The 18,499-nt window shown below is 33.3% G+C and overlaps 3 protein-coding genes and 1 long non-coding RNA gene across 7 annotated transcripts in view; 3 read left to right on the forward strand and 1 right to left on the reverse strand.

Annotated features, from left to right (window-relative positions):
- LOC131956894 (multidrug resistance-associated protein 1) overlaps positions 1-2,364 on the reverse strand; it is a 43,336-nt gene extending 40,972 nt beyond the window's left edge. For all 4 annotated transcript variants that reach the window (XM_059321521.1, XM_059321519.1, XM_059321522.1 and 1 more), the window contains exons 1-4: positions 2,269-2,364; positions 1,394-1,497; positions 971-1,147; positions 454-564 (exon numbers count right to left, since the gene is read on the reverse strand). In XM_059321521.1, the coding sequence (XP_059177504.1) occupies positions 454-564; positions 971-1,147; positions 1,394-1,471 (366 nt within the window). In that variant the 5' untranslated portion in view covers positions 1,472-1,497; positions 2,269-2,364. The remainder of the gene's footprint in view (positions 1-453; positions 565-970; positions 1,148-1,393; positions 1,498-2,268) is intronic.
- A 551-nt stretch (positions 2,365-2,915) lies between these two features.
- On the forward strand, positions 2,916-4,806 carry LOC131956897 (uncharacterized). The gene is made up of 3 exons (XR_009389007.1): positions 2,916-3,047; positions 4,291-4,381; positions 4,687-4,806. It is a non-coding gene; the product is annotated as an uncharacterized LOC131956897 (long non-coding RNA).
- A 176-nt stretch (positions 4,807-4,982) lies between these two features.
- On the forward strand, positions 4,983-15,370 carry LOC131956896 (putative leucine-rich repeat-containing protein DDB_G0290503). The gene is made up of 14 exons (XM_059321525.1): positions 4,983-5,012; positions 5,395-5,498; positions 6,049-6,192; positions 6,438-6,504; positions 6,693-6,943; positions 7,629-7,914; positions 9,273-9,392; positions 10,041-12,111; positions 12,749-12,863; positions 13,179-13,305; positions 13,639-13,767; positions 13,884-13,955; positions 14,610-14,764; positions 15,090-15,370. Coding segments are annotated over exons 2-14 (3,711 nt in total). The 5' UTR covers positions 4,983-5,012; positions 5,395-5,496; the 3' UTR covers positions 15,262-15,370.
- LOC131956912 (uncharacterized) lies at positions 15,096-18,226 on the forward strand. Its single transcript, XM_059321543.1, has 7 exons — positions 15,096-15,228; positions 15,914-15,987; positions 16,130-16,269; positions 16,831-16,882; positions 17,071-17,277; positions 17,969-18,083; positions 18,206-18,226. The coding sequence occupies exons 2-7, from the start codon at positions 15,968-15,970 to the stop codon at positions 18,224-18,226; spliced, it is 555 nt and encodes a 184-aa protein (XP_059177526.1). The 5' UTR covers positions 15,096-15,228; positions 15,914-15,967.
- The last annotated feature ends 273 nt before the right edge of the window (positions 18,227-18,499 follow it).

Below are 18,499 nucleotides of genomic sequence, written 5' to 3' on the forward strand. Positions count from 1 at the left end.
TGACAAATTCTAGCATTAAGCATTAAGTAAAAGCTAGAAAAATAGAATGTATTTAGGGCTTGGAATTTAAAACACTTTATTTTCTAAACCCACCACCTCCACCCACACACACTTCCACCCTTTGTCACACATCATCATGAATGAACTCAGGCTTCTCTTACCTTTCAAGTCATATTGCTGTTTTTTAAAATTTGCCTATAACGTTTCAAGCAAGCAATTAATAAACCACAAATTAAGCAAAACCTGCCACCTATGGATATTTATAATGGCTATTTCTCTGGTTTCTTGAATTGCTTTATGTCCAATAGCAATTTTCATTGTAATAATTGGAAATTTCTTTTATGCTTATGTCAAAGGTTGCCAAGTTGGCATGGAGGGAACCTCGATGAAACATAAATGTTAGAACAAATAGGCTACTGTTTAGGTGTGCACAAATATGGATTTAATACTCACATATGTTATAGTTTTGATTATACTGAGGTATACTGCAGAGCCAATTAGAAGACTGTTGGACTTCAGAAAACATGGAACAATCTCTGTAGCTATAAGCAAGCCACAAACAAACTATATATAAAAAACAAATAGTAAAAAATAAAGTAGGCTGTGTTTTTGTTTTGTTATAAATATAATTTTGTAAGTGAAACTGTTGAAAGGAGTTAAAAACTAGGAAATAAGGAGCAGAGATGTTTCATAGGCATATTGCTTGGATTTCTAAGAGGATTGGAAAATCAAAAGCGTAACAAGGAGCAGGAAGTTTTGGCAACTAAATTGTGGGTTGAACAAAAGGTTGGGTTGTGAGGAGGCAAAGGCAGTGCTCATGTCCCTGCCATACATCCCAGACTAAAGACCAGGAATCTACCAGTTCTGGTTCCAAAGTGTATCAAGGCACCTGACATATCTTGACAACACACAGACACTAACACACATATAAAGATAAGTCTTGAGTCAAAGTAAACCAAACTGAACTTACCAGTTTTAGAACAAACATCAGATCCCAATGCACACTACTTGGCTTTCTCCTCCATAAACAACAGATATACACAAACAGTGAGAAAATAGCATAGTAGCATGGAAGGGGCAATAGGATTGTGTTCTGGAAGCATCGCGTTGTTTGAGGCCAAGAGTTGTTCCAGAAAAGGGCAGAATCCTAATATATATATATATATATATATATATATATATATATATATATATATATATATATATATATATGTATGTATGTTTGTATATAGTAATTCAATTATAAATTATATATTTATACATTTGTATGTGAAAAGGTCTATACATATAGGTATTTGTGTGTCTATCTTTGTTATGTCACGTCGGTTTTAACATTCTTAAAAATATACTAATTAGTAAACAAAACTCCAAACATTTAACCATACAATATTACCCAAATGTGATCATCACAGAAGGTGAAGATGTCCCAGTTTTCCCCCTTGCTGCTGTTAAACATGGTTTCGTTCAGCATCAGCGTGGATGTGTCAATGGGGAAGACTACAAATAATGGAAGGGGGGGGGGGGTAGAATTTGTATTTAAAGAATAACCTTACAAAAAAAGTACATGTACTGTATGTGAGTAGCTCATCATTGTGCTGCAAATAAAGAGTGAGTATCTACCATGACATAGGGCAGACTTTATCAATCTCATCCCCTGATATACTTGAGCACCTCTAGTCATTAGTTATATGGATCATTGACATCATGGGTAGATTCAAGCCAGATTATTACTGTTATTCAAACTCATAACTCCCTTAAATATGAATATATTGTGCTCTTTTTGTTAACCTAGACTCTCTTTATTCAAAACGATAACATGAATTAAAAAAAAAATCTGTAAAAAAACAACACTTTGGGCAACACTGAGTGACTGTGTGTGAAACTAAAAAGCCGCATGAGTGACTTAAGTCAACTTAAGTGGTACTGATAAGAAAAAGCATTCTGGTTTAAATATACTTCAAGTCACCATTTAATGTAGGACTTAGTTTACTTCATTTACACAAATGCTAATGATATTATATATATATATATATATATATATATATATATATATATATATATATATATATATATATATATATATATATACATATAATTTGTAATATATAAATGAGCCATATAGTCTATCTAATTCTATAGGCTCTATACAACTATAGTCTACTATAGGCCTATATATTATATATATTTAATATTTAGTATATTAAATATTATTATTATTAATTATTATATTACAAAACAATATATTGTTACTACTTCAACTGAACTTACTTTTAACAAGCGCTGATGCAGTTCACTATGTAGGCTTGCTTCTTCTAGATCTAGAGCTTTTAAACTTTCTCTATCTTGGTCTTCATTAGTTTAGTACTGTTACTCGAGGGATTGCATAATATGAAGAAACGAACACAATAATGCGAAATATAAAGATTCCGATTAATGAGTTATCTATCTTAAACATGGACCATTCAACAAGGCCTAATAGGCCTACTTGACTACTAAGCAAAAAAAAAAAAAAAAAAAAAGAAAAGAAAAAGAAAAAAAAAGGCTGCTTTCGACAGCTGCATAAAAAACAGCTGGAATAAAATGGAAGGATTATGCTTTTTAAATAAGGACTCTACTAACATAGCTGATTAGATTTATTTTTATGTTGATAGTAATAATGATAGTTTGATTTTTGTTTTTAGCATTGCCTGAATAAATCAACTAAGGAAACAATAATCCTACGCTACTGATTGGCTTTAAATAAAAAAGCTGTTATTTTAACTTTAATGCGTATTTATTTATATCTATTGTTGATTCTGTAGAAGTGCAAACATTAAACAATCTAATGAACATTGGATAGCTTCTTAGTCCTACCTTTTTATGTTAGTTGAATAGAATTACCTAAAACACCTGGCAAACATTAAAATTTCAGACCAAAACATTATACTTTTATCTGAAACAAAATATATTGTTAAAGCTGAGAGTAATACTTGACGATGCAGTTTTAAATAACATATTTATTTAATTAGGCAATTTTAACCGTAATAAAAGCAATACTTTCAGTGAATGTAAGCTTTTTTCTACGTTTTACAATATGAAAAATATTAATTTTTATTGATGATCGAGTCTGAGACCCAGATCTAGAGATCTAGATCTAGATTCTCAATTCTAGATTCTAGATCTCTAGATCTAGATTTCTAGTAGTCAGTAGTATTCTCTAGCTGTCTGTTTACAACTTACACTACGTCGGTCTACGTCACTACACTTTCACTACAGTTACACTACAGTTACACTGTTACAGTTAATAGTTTTCAGTAATTCATAAATTGTGAATTCAACAGTACCACTGCTGTCACTGTTATATTTGCTTTAAAACACTATCATGATTGTGACTATCAGTAAGTCGTTAAGGACGATAACCCCCCCTCCTTTCCCCTAACCCCCCCCCCGTGAAAGCAGCCTCCTCTTAGCTACCTCCCCTAAGTTTAAAATCGTTTCAAACTAAATTATCTGCCCCAAATAGCCGTCACTAAACCCGGCTCTACGATTGTAAACATTTAGCGTGAACCACAGCTCACCAGACTTCCCAGAGAGGAAGAGAGGGGACTGCAAGGCGCGCTTACAGCTTGTTTTCTAACGTCTCCAAGAAGAGAATTATATATAGATAGTTAGTTAGCAGTTAGTTTTTTGTTTACAAAATGAAAAGCTATTAATAATTAAATTGGGGGGGGGGGGGGGGGGGGGGGCAAGAATGCTAATAAAATAATTAGATATTAAATATTCTTAGAACTAGATATAGATCTAGAAATTTTGATGGCATACACATTGGATTGTGGCACACAGCTTAATTAAAAAAATAATTAAAGTTAATTAAATGGTACTTTATTAAATATAAAATAGTAAAATAGTCAACTTAATATTAACTAGGTCTAGTTCTAGGCCCTGCCCTAGTATTAGTAGTATACTAACTAAAAATTACTAATAGTAATAGAATGTATAGGCCTAATCTATATATATAATTCTCTTCTTGGAGATGCTAGAAAACACCTATTTTTAGAGAAAATTGCTTGCCACATCTCTATTTTAAAAGGAAGCTATTACAACCTTCTTATTTTGAAAAGTTCTCTTCTTCAAATACTTCATATTCATACTTCAAGAGATTACTTCATTTGTATGAAGTAGCTTATCTTTTTAGTGTTTATTGTCACAAACCTGTTAAAAGAAAGCTTAATCATTAATAAATCACATCCAAGTTATTAATCCTTCACATAATAACAACTTTTTTATAGTGTGAAATATATATCTAAACAGATGGCCTCATCAGTGTTTCCAATATCCAGTGATGCATCAGTCAAGACTATCTCTCAACCACTTCAAAAGAAATTGTTGACTGACATTCTTGGTAATTACAAGTGCTTTAAGATTAAGAATATTAAAAACATGTTATCAATACCTTTATTAAAGAATATATCACTTAACAAAATGCCAATATTAATGAGCTTTTAAAAAAAGAAGAATTATGTTGTTATGATTTAACTATTATTACGTGTTAATACCAACATTGACTCTATTCCCTTAATCACTGGAAAATGTTATTATAAAATTACTAACAACCCTGAATTTTTAGAATAGTCCATTGTTAGAAATTGGTATGAAAAATCAGCCACTTTTTCTGCTCCCATACTTTCATAATTTTTTCCTATGAAGAGTGCATCATCCAGCTGAAGGCTGACTTTTTTGAAAATCACCAACCAATCAGTGATGACAGTTTGGTGTTGCAGAAGTTTTGTGCCAAGTTAGAACATCTTATTCAAGTAGGAATGAAAGGCAAGTTTAAAAATAACTGCTTAAAATGTATTGAATATGGCAACTAACTTGTGATGTAGATCAATAATTAAATGCCTTTTATTGTGTTTTAAGAAAGGGTGTCTTTATTGGGAAGGAAGAAAGACTACTGGGATTACTTTTGTGAATGCCTTGGAAGTGCCAAGGGATCTAATGATGGCATTAAATATGTGAAGAGTCTTGCAGAGGTATGTAGATTTCTCCCATTTCCACATGTCAACTAAGTGTAAACTTTTTAAAGTTACTTGATGGGAACATCATACTTATTGGTAGGATAAAAAATGAATTGTAACTTTTATATACACATCTTGATACAAAAATACATTCCAATAATATATATTGTAAATTCAAAATTTTATTTTGAATATTTAAGAATGAAACATTTAATCAAATATTGTTATTAAAAATTGGAACAACATATTATTTTGTATATTTTAGAATGAAACATTTATAATCAAATAATGTTATTAAAAATTGAAACAACATATTATTTTGTATATTTAAGAATGAAACATTTAATCAAATAATGTTATTAAAAATTGAAACAACATATTATTTTGTATATTTTAGAATAAAACATCGTTAGGAAAAGGTCGAGCTTTTATCAGGTTCTGTCTGGTTCATCAGAGATTAGCAGATACATTGCAACAGTGTGTTGTTCATGATAAAACTATGTAAGTTTTTCCCAACTGTAGTATTGAGTTGTATACAATAAAACTATGTAAGTTTTTCACAGGTAGTGTATTGAATTGTACCTGATGAAATCTGTGTAAGTTTTTCAACACTAAACAAGTGCATTTTTTACCAATGCAGGCATTTTTTAACATCATAATACTATTTTTTTTCAACATTTTAGCAATGTATTGTACACATTTAAGGTATACACATATGAAAAGGAGTTGTAATAAAAAGATGTTATTTAAGGGTTAAGTTAAAGTTCCCTTTCTAACCTGACGGTCTATGGGGCAAGTGAAGTAGAGTTCACTTGTTTCTGTGACCTCGGCATATGAAGAGATAGTGTGGTCAGCACTATGCCCAGCCGCCTTTACTTTCCCTAACGTGAGTTAGGTACCCATCAGAGTTGGGTGGACTCAGGGACTTGAACACGGATTCGAACTCGATACTTATGGGTTAGCAGTCCAGCTCTCTACCCCTAGACCACTCCATCTCACGTTATTTAAGGGTATTATATTGGTTATTTTTAATTGATTGCTCTTTCTACAGGGCCTGGTTTCTCCCCAGTAGTATTATGATGAATAAGAGAGAATGTCAGGGTCTCATAAATTCATTATATGATCTCAATTCTATGCACTTTGACCTTTCACCTCGGGGATATGATTTAGATGCAGCTTGGCCTTCATTTGCAAAGTAATTTTTGTTGTTGTTTTTTAATGGTAGTTTAACTAGATTTATAGTCGTCATGAAATGGAATTAATAAATTAAATACTGCTTAAGATTGTTATATAAATCAAGTATGCTTCATGTAATTTTAAAGTTATCATTTTGCTTCATTTAGTAATTTCTGCACACATTTTGGTCCTTATAATTCTTTACAATTCTAAATCTTACTTGTAGTTACATAAAAAATGATGTTTTTTTTTACTATTTATAAGTCGCAAAACAGTTGGCAGCGGATCATGGAACGTTCCACTTAGTCGCAGGTCAAGTATTACTAGCATGGTACATCTAAGCTCTTTCTTTTTTAAAGTCAAAAAACATTTAAACTTAATATTTTATTTTAAAAATTATAAGAACACTATTAAGATTTCAGTAATTTTCTTGTAAAAGTTTGATGTTTTTTTTAAAATTTTAATCTACTAATTTTTTTTCTCCCAGTTATTGAAGTTTATATATTTCATTAACCATAGGACACAGTGAGTCAGATTAGCATGTCATTTGATAGTGCTGAAGTTGAAAAACAAGCTAAAGAACTCGAGGCGGCTCAAAGTGTAAAAAGTGAACTCATTGGTCAGATTGGAGCTTTGCAGCAGGAAAAGGAGCAGGTTAGCCAATCAGCATGGACTTTACAAGGAGAGTTACAAGCCTTGCAACAACAGTTGTCTCTGCTCCAATCCCAGCATGCTGTGTTACAGGAGAGATATATGCAGCTAGATGTAGAGTGAGTTTTTTACCCAATGGTTTTATTGGTATATGAAATTAGATGTAGAGTGAATGTTTACATAATGTTTTTACTGGTATGTGAAGCTATATATAGAGTTAGTTTTTTACTGAATGGTTTTTATTGATATATTATTATTAATCTAGATGTATTGTGTTGTTTTTACCTAATGATTTTATTGATGTATGAAGCTAGATAAAGTGTGTGTTTTTATTACTTTTTCCTGAAACATGAATCAGCCGTAGAATCAGTTATTTATCTGTATTTAGTGATATATAAAGCTAGATAAAGTGTTGTTTTTTTTACTTAATGTAATTGTATTAGTTGATATAAAACTACATATACAGTGAGAGTTTTTGTTTTGCTTTTTACTGAAAATGTTATTTAATTTACTCCAGAAAAAAAACCAACAAATGCTGCACAAATTAGGTTTAGCTATATATGTGCAACGAGATTGAAAATAAAAAGTCAAAGTTAAAGTCTAAAGACGTTTTAATAAAACTACGGTTTAATTTGTTAAGAGCTTTTTTTCTAAAAACCCTTCGTAAAACTCCTTCTTAGCTTGTTGAGATGTGTTTAATTTCCTTTGATCATTATCTCTCTAAATTACTTTGAGCACAATCCAAATCCTGCACAATCCAATATTAATAATCCATAATCTCAACTGAATTGTTTGTAATTTTAGACATGTTAAGTTGAAGCTAGAGAAAGATCAACTGGAACAGGCACACAACAATCAGTTGAAAGATTTGAATGAAAGATTCAGAGAGGAGGAAGTCAAGAGAGTATCACAGCTGGAGTCAGAGGAAGATATTTGGAAGAAAGAGGTCAAGGCTGAGGGAAAAAGGAGGAAGAGAGAGATAGACAGGCTCCAGAAAGAGCTGGAGGTAGTGATGAAGGACATGGAGGATGGGAAGATCCTGAGGAGAGAGGAAGAAAAGAGGGTGCAAGAATTGATGACAATTTTAAATGTAAGTTGTCAGTTTTTTTTCCCACGTTTTCTTTAACTTGCTTTCGCTTCTGTTTGTTTGTTTGTTTTTCCAATCAAATCTTGCGATCGAAATTTCTGGCACTTCCCAGTTAGCTAGCGCGCTGAAATTTTCAGGGAAGCTTTGTTTTGGATGACAATAGAATATTCAATTGTTATTATTACTAAATTGATCCATGGAAACATTTTATTGATCATTTTAGACCGCTATATAATTGTACAAAAAAACGTGGGGGAAAAAGGGACATAACCCAGTAACTGTAATTTGATGAAAACAAGGTTCGGTACTCTCCCTCTTTTTGCTTACTGAGTAGTTGTCACGCGGTGTTTGTCTACAAACAACCGGAACAACTGGTGGCCAGTATGGGGGAGACGATATGGTCGAGTTGTTGGGCACACGATTGCTAACCCACTCGACACGGGTTCAAGGCACGTGTTTTTTACGAGTTGTCTTCGTTTACCCAAAAAAAACGTGAATGCGAAAAGATAAAATCGATAGCAAGATTTTAATGCAAACAAACAAAGACTAAAAAGTAGAAAATAATTATCATTAAAAAAGTTTTAAAAACCCATGTTTTCTGATTGAACTAAAAAGTAGAAAATAAATGCTATACATCACAATAATGCAAGCGATCACTCTACTATAAGCGATGAAAAACGTGGGGCGCCGTGATTTTCTTACAGTTTCTAATACTGTTAACTCTCTACAAACTCCCTAATAAAAGTCAATAGTATTATCTAATCAATAGTAATATAACTTTTACATCTTATATTAACAATGACAGATAAAAAACTTTTACTTCGGCGCCCCACGTTTTTCATCGCTTATAGTAGAGTGATCGCTTGCATTATTGTGATGTATAGCATTTATTTTCTACTTTTTAGTTCAATCAGAAAACGTGGGTTTTTTTAAACTTTTTTAATGATAATTATTTTTAGTTCTTAGGTAATTTTTTGCTCATTAAGTGTCAGATGAGATTTCCCCGTTTGTTTTTTATTGTGTGGACAACATTGCACAAGCTGATGTGTGCCAACTGTTTTCTAATCTGTGTTGATAGCTGTGTTTTTACAAAAAATTTAAATTAGTAGTTAAAATATTATTTTGTAAATTCATTGCAATAAATCTTAAAATAATTTTTGATTTTTAATTTAATAGATCTGTTAATTTATTATTATCACACAAAACATTAATTGAAAATTTGTATTGAACCTTACAAAAACAGTGGACATGAAATCAAAGCTAAAAACCTTAACATTTACTTAGTTAAACTGTTCACATAGATACACATAATGTAAGAACCTAATGGAACTGGTGTTTTTATTTTTCAATGCCTCTTGTAGATGGAGATGAGCTCAATGCCTTCTGAGAGTATAGAAAATTGTCTCATTCATGTTGTGGAGCAAGTGAAACAACTCCAGCTAAAACTGCAGGATTCTCAATCTGATAGATTTTCTTTACAGGTGGGTCACTTAGAGATTCTCAATCTGATAGACTTTCATTACAGGTGTGGCACTTAGCAATGGCTAGTTAAATTTTGAGATTTTCAACCTGATAGACTTTCATTAGAGGTGGGTTACTTAGAGATTTTCAATCTGATAGACTTTCATTAGAGGTGGGTTACTTAGAGATTTTCAATCTGATAGACTTTCATTACAGGTGGGTCACTTAGAGATTCTCAATCTGATAGACTTTCATTAGAGGTGGGACACTTAGAGATTCTCAATCTGATAGACTTTTATTAGAGGTGGGACACTTAAAGATTCTCAATCTGATAGACTTTCATTACAGGTGGGTTACTTAGAGATTCTCAATCTGATAGACTTTTTATTAGAGGTGGGTCACTTAGAGATTTTCAATCTGATAGACTTTCATTAGAGGTGGGACACTTAGCAATGGCTAGTTACATTTTGAGATTCTCAATCTGATAGACTCATTAGAGTTAAACTGCAAGTAACATATTTGGATTTTCAATCTGATTAAGTTTCATTACATATAGGTCACTAATTAATATCAAGTTAAACTGAATATTAACTCATTAAACATTCACATTCTGCACTTGCAAATTTTTGATGAAAAGATCATTAGTTGGTAAAGCTTTTTTTTTTTAGACTTTACAGCAAGAAAAGGTGGAAGAAAAAGAGAAACGTTTGGCTTATTTAGAGAGTTATTGTTTAAGTTTGGAACAGCAGCATGAAGCATTCCAGTCAACCCAAAATACCCTACAAAACCAACTGTGTTCATCGGAGGAAGAGCTGAGTAAAGAAAAACTGGCCAGCGGTCAGTTGAAGGAAAATGTTGTCACTCTGGAGCTGAAATTGGCTGAGAAAGAGAACGACATTGAAAGATTACGTCAAGATAAGGACAAGGTGGAAAGCGTGTTAGAAAATGTTGAAAAAAATAAGGAAAACTTAAGTGAAGAGTGCAGTAGACTGAAAGAAAGTTTAGACACTCTACAGGACCAGAATAATGCTCTGAATTCACAATGTCAAGGTCATGTTGTTGACATGGAAAATTTGGTGAAAAATCTGGAAGAAAAAGACAAAAAATTGAGTGAGATGGATAACCTTCTAGTAGAAGCTAGAACCCAGTTGGAGCAGTTTAGAAATAATTCATCAGATATTCAGCAAGTATTATCTTCAAAAGAAGAAGAGCTGGCAGCTTTAAAACAAAATCAGGCATCAGAGTGTAAGACCATGTTGGAAAAATTGAATTCAGTTGAAGAGTTACTGAAAGATAAGTCTAAAGAACTCTGTGAGTGTATTGCGGAGAGGGAGAAGGTTCTAGCAGAGAGTGTGGCTAGCTCACAACTTGCTGCCTCCTCCAACACTGAACTTGAGAGGCTGAGAAATTTACTCACTGAGGCCGAGGGTAAAGTTACAATGTTAGACACAGAAGTGGGTAAACTGAAAGAGGAAGTGGGGGCAAAAAGTGTAACAATTGATATAAACAAGACTCAGATTGATATTGTTCAAACAGAACTGGCCAGTGTCTATGAAAATCTCAGCTCCATGCAGTCACAGAATAAACTGATGGATACGAAGTTGAAGGAGGTGAATTCAGAAAAGGAACAGTTGAAAGTGGATCTGATGAGCTATAAAACTGAGATTGAAAATCTAAAGCGGGAGATTTCTGGGGAGAAAAAAAGTATGATGCGACTGGTGACAGAGTCAGAAGGGATGAAGAGGTCGGAGGGGGAAAAGGATGAAAAAATACTCAGCCTCGTTGTGGAGATTGAGCAGCTTAAAAGGCAACACGAGGAACAGGATTTCATTTTACAAAACAAAATTGCTGAATTTGAACAAGAAATTGTTGAGAAAGGTGAAGAGATTGCAAGTCTGAATCTGGAAAGGGAGAGAATTAGCCATGAACTTGAGAAAGAGAAAATAGTTCAGAAGGAGATGGTAAAGCAACATGAATGTGCAATAGAAGAGGTGAGTCATGGGGCCAGTGATACAGGAAAAATCCTGAGAGAGACGATTTCAAAGCTTCAGCATGAATTAGATGATACTAAAAGACAACATGACGAAGAAGTAATGGCATTCACAGACAGAATTGGACATCTTGAGCATCAGTTGTCAGAAAAAGAAAAACTGTTAGCTTCTAAATGTTTAGATTATGAAAGGATAATTGAAGAACTGAAAAAAGATAACGCAGAGCTTGAATCATCTACATTGGATAATTCTGAATCCATAAATAAATTAAGCTCTGAAGTGTCAGCTCTAGCTGAGGAGAGAGATCATCTTCTCATGCAGACCGATGCTGCACTGGAAGACGCCCAGCAGATCAAATCCCAGCTGACAGAGACCTCAGAGCAGCTGGCTCTGTCGTATGCACAGCTAGAAAACATGACAACAGAGAAGAATGAACTTGCCAGCAGATGTCAAGCCATGGTGGAGGAGCTGTCCAAGCTAGAGACAGACAAGGACCAGCTGCATCGGGAGGTTGAGGGTTATAAAGCTGCGCTGAAGGCTGCGGAGGATGAGAGTCAGGAGAAGCTCTCCCAGAAGCGGGAGGTTGAGCTGAAGCTGGAGGAGCTGCAGGCCGAGAAGTCTGAGCTGGTTACCCAGCTGGAGGGCTACCAATCCCAGTCTGACTTCAGCACCAAAGTCTTGGAGGAGTCGCTTGTGGAGTCAAGGGAAGCTCTAGAGCTACTCAAGACAGAGAAGATGGAACTCCAAGGTGAGTACTACAAGCAAAAAAAAAAAAATTTGAAAACCTTGTGTTTCAGTTTTTATGTCATTCAAATTGTTCAAAAAATTGTCTTCTTCTTTCAACACATTGAGACTTTGTGGTCATTGTGCTGTGACCTTTAGAGAACTCACTAGACTTATTTATTTAGTATTGATTTGAAATCACATTTTTCATGGGGATTTCCCTAGACATTATTCTGAAAAAAAATTAAATATTTCCACTAAAACCTTTAGCATTCACATATTTTTGTGGATTCTCAACCAAGAAGATAAAAAAAATGTTGTCTCTTGGGTCTAGAATTGATTAGTTCACTTTACTCTTTGGCCACAATATACCAAGACATTGTGTGGGCAGTAAACTGTTACGTTCTACATTTAGGGGGTATGATATTTCAATTTGAAATCAAGTTGAGGAGTTTGTAATCACATACTCTGCCCCACTTCACCTTCTAATAAGACACCATTATTTAAACAAAAATCAAAATACTTTTCTACCTAATGCTCTCAGACTAAAACCTCAGATAAATAATGAGTGTTTATTTTATTGAAGGTGTTGTTTAACTTGTCAATGTAGTCTGTAATACATTAAATAAACATTCAACTATTTTCAATTTATTTTTGAGTAGAAAAATTAGAATTCCTGGCAACTGAAAACACAGAACTGAAAAGCAATATTGTTAAATTGGAAGCAGATGTGAAGGTACTGCAAAAGTTTGAGCAGCAAAAAGAAATTTTCGAAAGGTAAAAAGTGATAAATCATATTACAGATTAACTAACTGTTTGGGACTCTCTTTCTTATATTTTGCCAAGGAGAATTAAAATTATCCATCTATTATGCTATAACTACGGTTGCAAAGAACTGAGAAAAAAATTGAGAAAATGTTCAAATATGTTTTATTTTAATGTAGTTTCTACAAAATTAGATAACTTGCAGTAAAGTTCGTAATTTGAAGCCCCCTTATTAAAAATAGTGAACAATTTATGATATTGCAGCACCAAGCATGTGAGAGTTAATTCATGTACTTCTTATCCCCAATGTTTGATTGTTTCATTTAGTGAGATAAAGAAAATTCAGCTTGAACTTGAGAAGGAAAAATTAAACAATGAAAATTTAAATGAGGAAATTTCAGCCTTGCAGTTTCAGCTTAGCTCTGAGCAAATTTTAAAGACAGAGCTTGTGCAGGTTAGTCTACTTTTTCTGGTGGGTGGGGGGGGGGGGGGGGGGGGAGGTGGGGTGTTATAGGTGGTAGGAGTGTAATGTAGCACTGTGCCTTGTTAATTCAATTAGTTCATAATTATATTGTTGCAATTATGTTGTATTAATTACATAAATTTCATTTAAAAAAACTAAAACCACAGAAATTGAGGGTGTGGTTAGACTGTTATCCAATGGCATAACTCTGGTCATCAAGGTTTTTGTAAATATCTTTAAGAAGTAAACAACGTATAATGTTATGGACTTTATCTTCATTAAAGTAATCACAAACAATATTTTTTCTCTAATTTCTATCCCCAGGCAAGCCAATCAGAAACTCTAACATCAGCAGAATTAAAAACTCAGATCTCTGATCTAGAAATAATCATTGAACAGCTTGAGACTAAATGTAAAGCGCTACAAAAATCTAAGGAAACAGATTCTGAACAGGTTTTTAATTTACTTGTTAAATGCTTTACCAATAACTTTAAGTACTGAATTAAATAAGACAATACTCCGTTTAACGAGTGTGCAAATTGTGATATGTTTATTCTGTGTATTACTAGATAGAAGACATACAAAAACAGTTAACTGTCAAACAAGATGAGTGCGCTCAGCTAGACAGACATCTGCAGCAGGTAACTTAGTAATGGCTACAGGACATTACCCCCCCCCCCCCTGTCAATTACCTCCCCTGACATTTCCCTCCCTCCCTGTCATTTACCCCCCCCCCTTGACAATCCCCTCCCTGTATTTATCCCCTGGAGCATGTAAACCCCTCTTGACATTTCCCCCCTGTATTTACCCCCTGGAGCAATTACCCCCCCTCCCTCAAGTTAGAATCCTGACTCTAACTCAAGCTATATACCTTTATATAACCTTAATCCTAACCTTAAGAAAAATGCCAAAACCTTAGCATTCACCTCAGCCTAAAACTTAACACAAAACCAAAACCAACTCTAGACATTGGTTGAAGCCTAACCTTGACCATAACTAATCCTAACCCTAAATCTAACCTTAACCCTAGCTGGACTTTAACCTATGTCCGTGGGGGGGGGGGGGGGGGGGGGGTAATGTTCTACTTGGTGGGGGGGGGGGGGTAATTAGCAGAGGTGTAATTATGCCGGGGGGAATGTCTCAGGGGTAATTGACGGGGGGGGGGGGGGGGTAGTGCCCTGTTTCCCATAGTAATCTGGGTCTTCTGCTGGTTAAATTAAATAATTCAATGTTAACATATAATTTCTTTAATTGTTATTGTTTGGATTAAACCCTTGTTTTATGTTGTGAATAAGCTCCAGACAGTTTTAAAAGAAGAACAGCGCAAGCGCTCCAAGTTAGAATCTGACCTGACGGCATACGAAAAAGATGTTAAAGAAAAAGATGCAGAAATCAAGATGCTGCAGTCTGACAATGATCAAATCAAGAAACAGATTATAAAGCTCACAAGGTTTTGTAATTTATTATCACTTTAATTACATTATTCTATTTAAACATTAGTACGAAAACATTTTTTTAATGTATTTTAAAGTAAAAAAAAAAACAAGCCAATTTAAATACCACATATGCTCACAGTTTTTGTTAGATTGATTGTGAAAATATGTCCAGCCAATAAAAAACAAAACCAAACTTAAGCAATTGATACATTGAAATCTAAAATATATAACATGCTTTGTTGTTTTAAATACAAAAAGAATAGTGAACGAAAAAATTCCTTAAGTTTATTAAGAGTGTAGGCATACCCTGTGTTATTTAAATGTGCTCTTTTGTTACAGAGATAAAGATAGTCTCTGGCATAAAACAGATCAGCTGGTCACTGAACAGAAAAGGAAAGTGGGTGAAAAGTGGCAGGACAACGCCAAAGTTTCCAACTGTACACTGTGCAAAACAGAGTTCTCAATATTTGTTAGGAGGGTAAATTCACTTTCAATATTTTTCAAGCAATAGTTGTTTTAAAATGTGTAATAGGATTCCAATATTCTTTGTTTTGTTGCTAACAGTCACTGAGTAAAAAAGCCACAGTGCCTACTATTTTTTACCTCACTATGATATAACTGGTCTTGTGCAGATCTCCACTTATTACCACAAACTTTTTAATCTGTTCCATTATAGTATGTGTTTTAAAACAATATTTAAACATATGTTTTAAGAAAAAAAACAATGTTCTAATTATTTAATGAATTAAATTATTGTTTCTCACTTATTTATGTGGTAAGTCTATCAAATGTCAGTATTCAGCTACCCAGAGTTTGATCATAATAAAACATTTATCAAGTCCTGTGGATGTGGTAAGTCTATCAAATGTCAGTATTCAGCTACCCAGAGTTTGATCATAATAAAACATTTATCAAGTCCTGTGGATCTACTTGTATTTTTAAAGAGAATGATACAATAGAAGAAATTCTAAAAATATACACTTATTGTAGGGGAGAGGGTTGTTGGGATTAAAAGCACATAATTCTGGAAATCCTATATATAAACAGAACAACTTTTAAAATAGTAACATGCTTCTGCTATTTGATTACAATCAACTGCACTGTTTCTGTATTAATTTCTTTTTTACTTTATAGATTCTGACGATTGATTTTATTTTTTACAGCATCATTGTAGGTTGTGTGGTAGAATTTATTGTTGGTCATGTTCCGACTTTTGGATGGACAGTCCACACAGCAGGTATATCTTTATTTAAAAAAAAAATGTTTTATTAGTAAAAAGTTTGTACTTTTTTATTGTTAACACCACATATAATTTTGTGTAGCAGTAAATAAATTGAATTTGTTAGACCTGATTTCATTTATATATGACTTTGTTACAGTAAAAAAGTTAGAGTTTGTAAGCCCTGCTTTGATCATCAACAAAACTTAGGCAGCAGCCTCTTATCTTCATCCATGTTAGATAATGAAAGTGATGAAGATGAAGAGGAAGAGCAGGATAAAACTAGGGAAAACAGGGCAGGTATGTTGTAATTTGTCTTTAAAAAAAAGTTGTATTAAAAAAACAGAAACTTTTTCTGACTATGGGAAGACTTAGCCATGAATATTGTAAAAAAAAGTCACACAAGTTCTTTATAGTGGAACAATAAAACAATAAATTAAATTTGTTTAGTTTATTGATTACGAAAATTGTTTCTCAGTTCAAATAAATCTGATCTATGTGAATAGAATATTTTATACAATACAATATCGAATTGATCTGATCTCTGTGAATAGAATATTTTATACAATACGATGTCAAATTAATCTGATCTTTGTGAATAGAATGTTTTATACAATATAATATTGAATTGATCTGATCTCTGTGAATAGAATATTTCATACAATATGAAGTCATTTGACTAATCACCTTTATTACCTGAATTTCTCATGTTTTGTTTTCTATTAAAGAAAAAAGTCTTTGTCTTACATTTGAGTAGCTAATTTGAAATAAAACAGTTCCATTTTTAAGTTAGTGGTTTTTTTAATGTACACGTTTATTAATAAAATCATGCAACTAAAATGCCACTTTTTTTTTTTGCAGGAGTTATAAGCTCTAGCTCTAACCAAACAGATGAAGGAAAGATAAAACAAAGGTGAGTTAAATTATTTTAAAACCTAATCATCTTCAGACAAAACAAAAGCTTAACCTCACATCCTTGCTCCATACATGTCCTTTCATGTTTTGCAAATCTGAAGAAAGTTTGGGCTGAAATGAAAAAAAAAGCAGCTTGTCAAATCCAAATTATCCTTCCCTGCTATCTCCCTGCCCATTGCTTCACAGACCAGTTGAGAGTAGTGAAGTCCCCCTCACTGAGGATGAACCAAGCATTTACGATGATATTAACCATGAGGACACTGCAGGGATAACTGGCAACGACAATGAAGATGACATTGACGAAGCCATGTTTCAGATTGTGTCCCAGGAGGAAGTGCTCAGGTCAATCAACGAGTACACCCATCCTAAACTGCCTGCCGCTGTTCCTCAAAAGTATGTCCATGTTGCCAGATATGTGACATTTTATCTTAGTGTCCTCCCCTGAAATTTTAATTTCTGTGTCAGTGCCTCCCCCTTAAATTATAGTTTGTTGCTAGTGCCCTCCCCTTACCTAAACATTTTGTATTAGTACCCACCTTTTCAATTATGATTTGTTTTTAGTACCCTCACCTAAAATTAATATTTTTTGTTTGATTGACAAGTAACTGGAAAAATAATTGCACTTTTTCATTCAGTGATTGTTAAGTTTGATTCTTTTGATTTTGTTTTGTTGTATCCCCTTCTCTTTTTATCCCTTTTTAAGTTATATTTTTGTCTAAATATTAATGCGGTACTTCTAACCAGTATCAAGTTAGGCTTGATACAAAAAATTGTGCAGAATTATTTTTTATCAGATTTGTGCGACTATTTCTGACACCATGTAACCAAAATATTGTAAACCTAATTTTGTTTTCCACTGAACATTGTGACTAATTAGAATAATGTGCATAGAGTACATAATGCTTAATTGGAGTTTTACTGAGCTGACCTCTACTTAAAATCTGAACTGTGAGACACCAAGCTACTAAAAGTTGCCAGATCAAACTAAGTTACAGCAAGTCAAATTTTCCAAATGAAACTTTAAGTTGCCAGATCAAATTATGTTGTTGTAAACCAAATAAAACATGTTACTGTTCAAATTTAGCATGACAAGCAGCATGCTCCTGTATGCTGATGAACTGGAGGCTGGCCAAGTGAACAGACAGAATGAGGTCATCCCACCCAAAGGTAGCCACTTTCTTATCTTACATCACCCAAAGGTAGCCACTTTCTTACATCAATCAAAGGTAACCACTTTCTTACATCACCCAAAGGTAGCCACTTTCTTACATCACCCAAAGGTAGCCACTTTCTTATTATTCCATTTAAAAAAAATTGTTAGAATGTTTTTGGTATGATATGATTAGAGCTATTTAAAATACAGTTTCTATAAAATTAAAAAAAAATTCTCTATGTTTAAAAAAAATCAGCCAACGAATTAAGTTCACTATTCTAACATGTCTAATAGTAGATACAGAGAAATGTTACACTATAATTGCTTTTCCTGACTAATGTTAGGCTCTAATCAAATCTCCATTTTTACTAACTTGAGCTGAAGATCAGTTTACAGCCAGGATTGAATAATTTAAAACAAATTCTCATCTCTCCCTCATTGTTTCAAAGCAATTGAAAATTA

Source organism: Physella acuta, unplaced genomic scaffold (assembly GCF_028476545.2).
Source record: "Physella acuta isolate Inbredline_101_S28 unplaced genomic scaffold, ASM2847654v3 ptg001183l, whole genome shotgun sequence".
NCBI classification, from domain to species: Eukaryota; Metazoa; Mollusca; class Gastropoda; family Physidae; genus Physella; species Physella acuta.

Bases quoted from the DNA above. Each gene is read 5' to 3' on its own strand.
- LOC131956912 (XM_059321543.1), top strand. From the start codon at position 15,968: ATGGACAGTCCACACAGCAG. The intron at 15,988-16,129 runs GTATATCTTTAT...ACTTTGTTACAG, and splicing joins ATGGACAGTCCACACAGCAG to TAAAAAAGTTAGAGTTTGTA. The intron at 17,278-17,968 runs GTATGTCCATGT...GTTCAAATTTAG, and splicing joins CCTGCCGCTGTTCCTCAAAA to CATGACAAGCAGCATGCTCC.
- LOC131956896 (XM_059321525.1), top strand. The intron at 12,112-12,748 runs GTGAGTACTACA...ATTTTTGAGTAG, and splicing joins AGAGAAGATGGAACTCCAAG to AAAAATTAGAATTCCTGGCA. The intron at 12,864-13,178 runs GTAAAAAGTGAT...TGTTTCATTTAG, and splicing joins CAAAAAGAAATTTTCGAAAG to TGAGATAAAGAAAATTCAGC.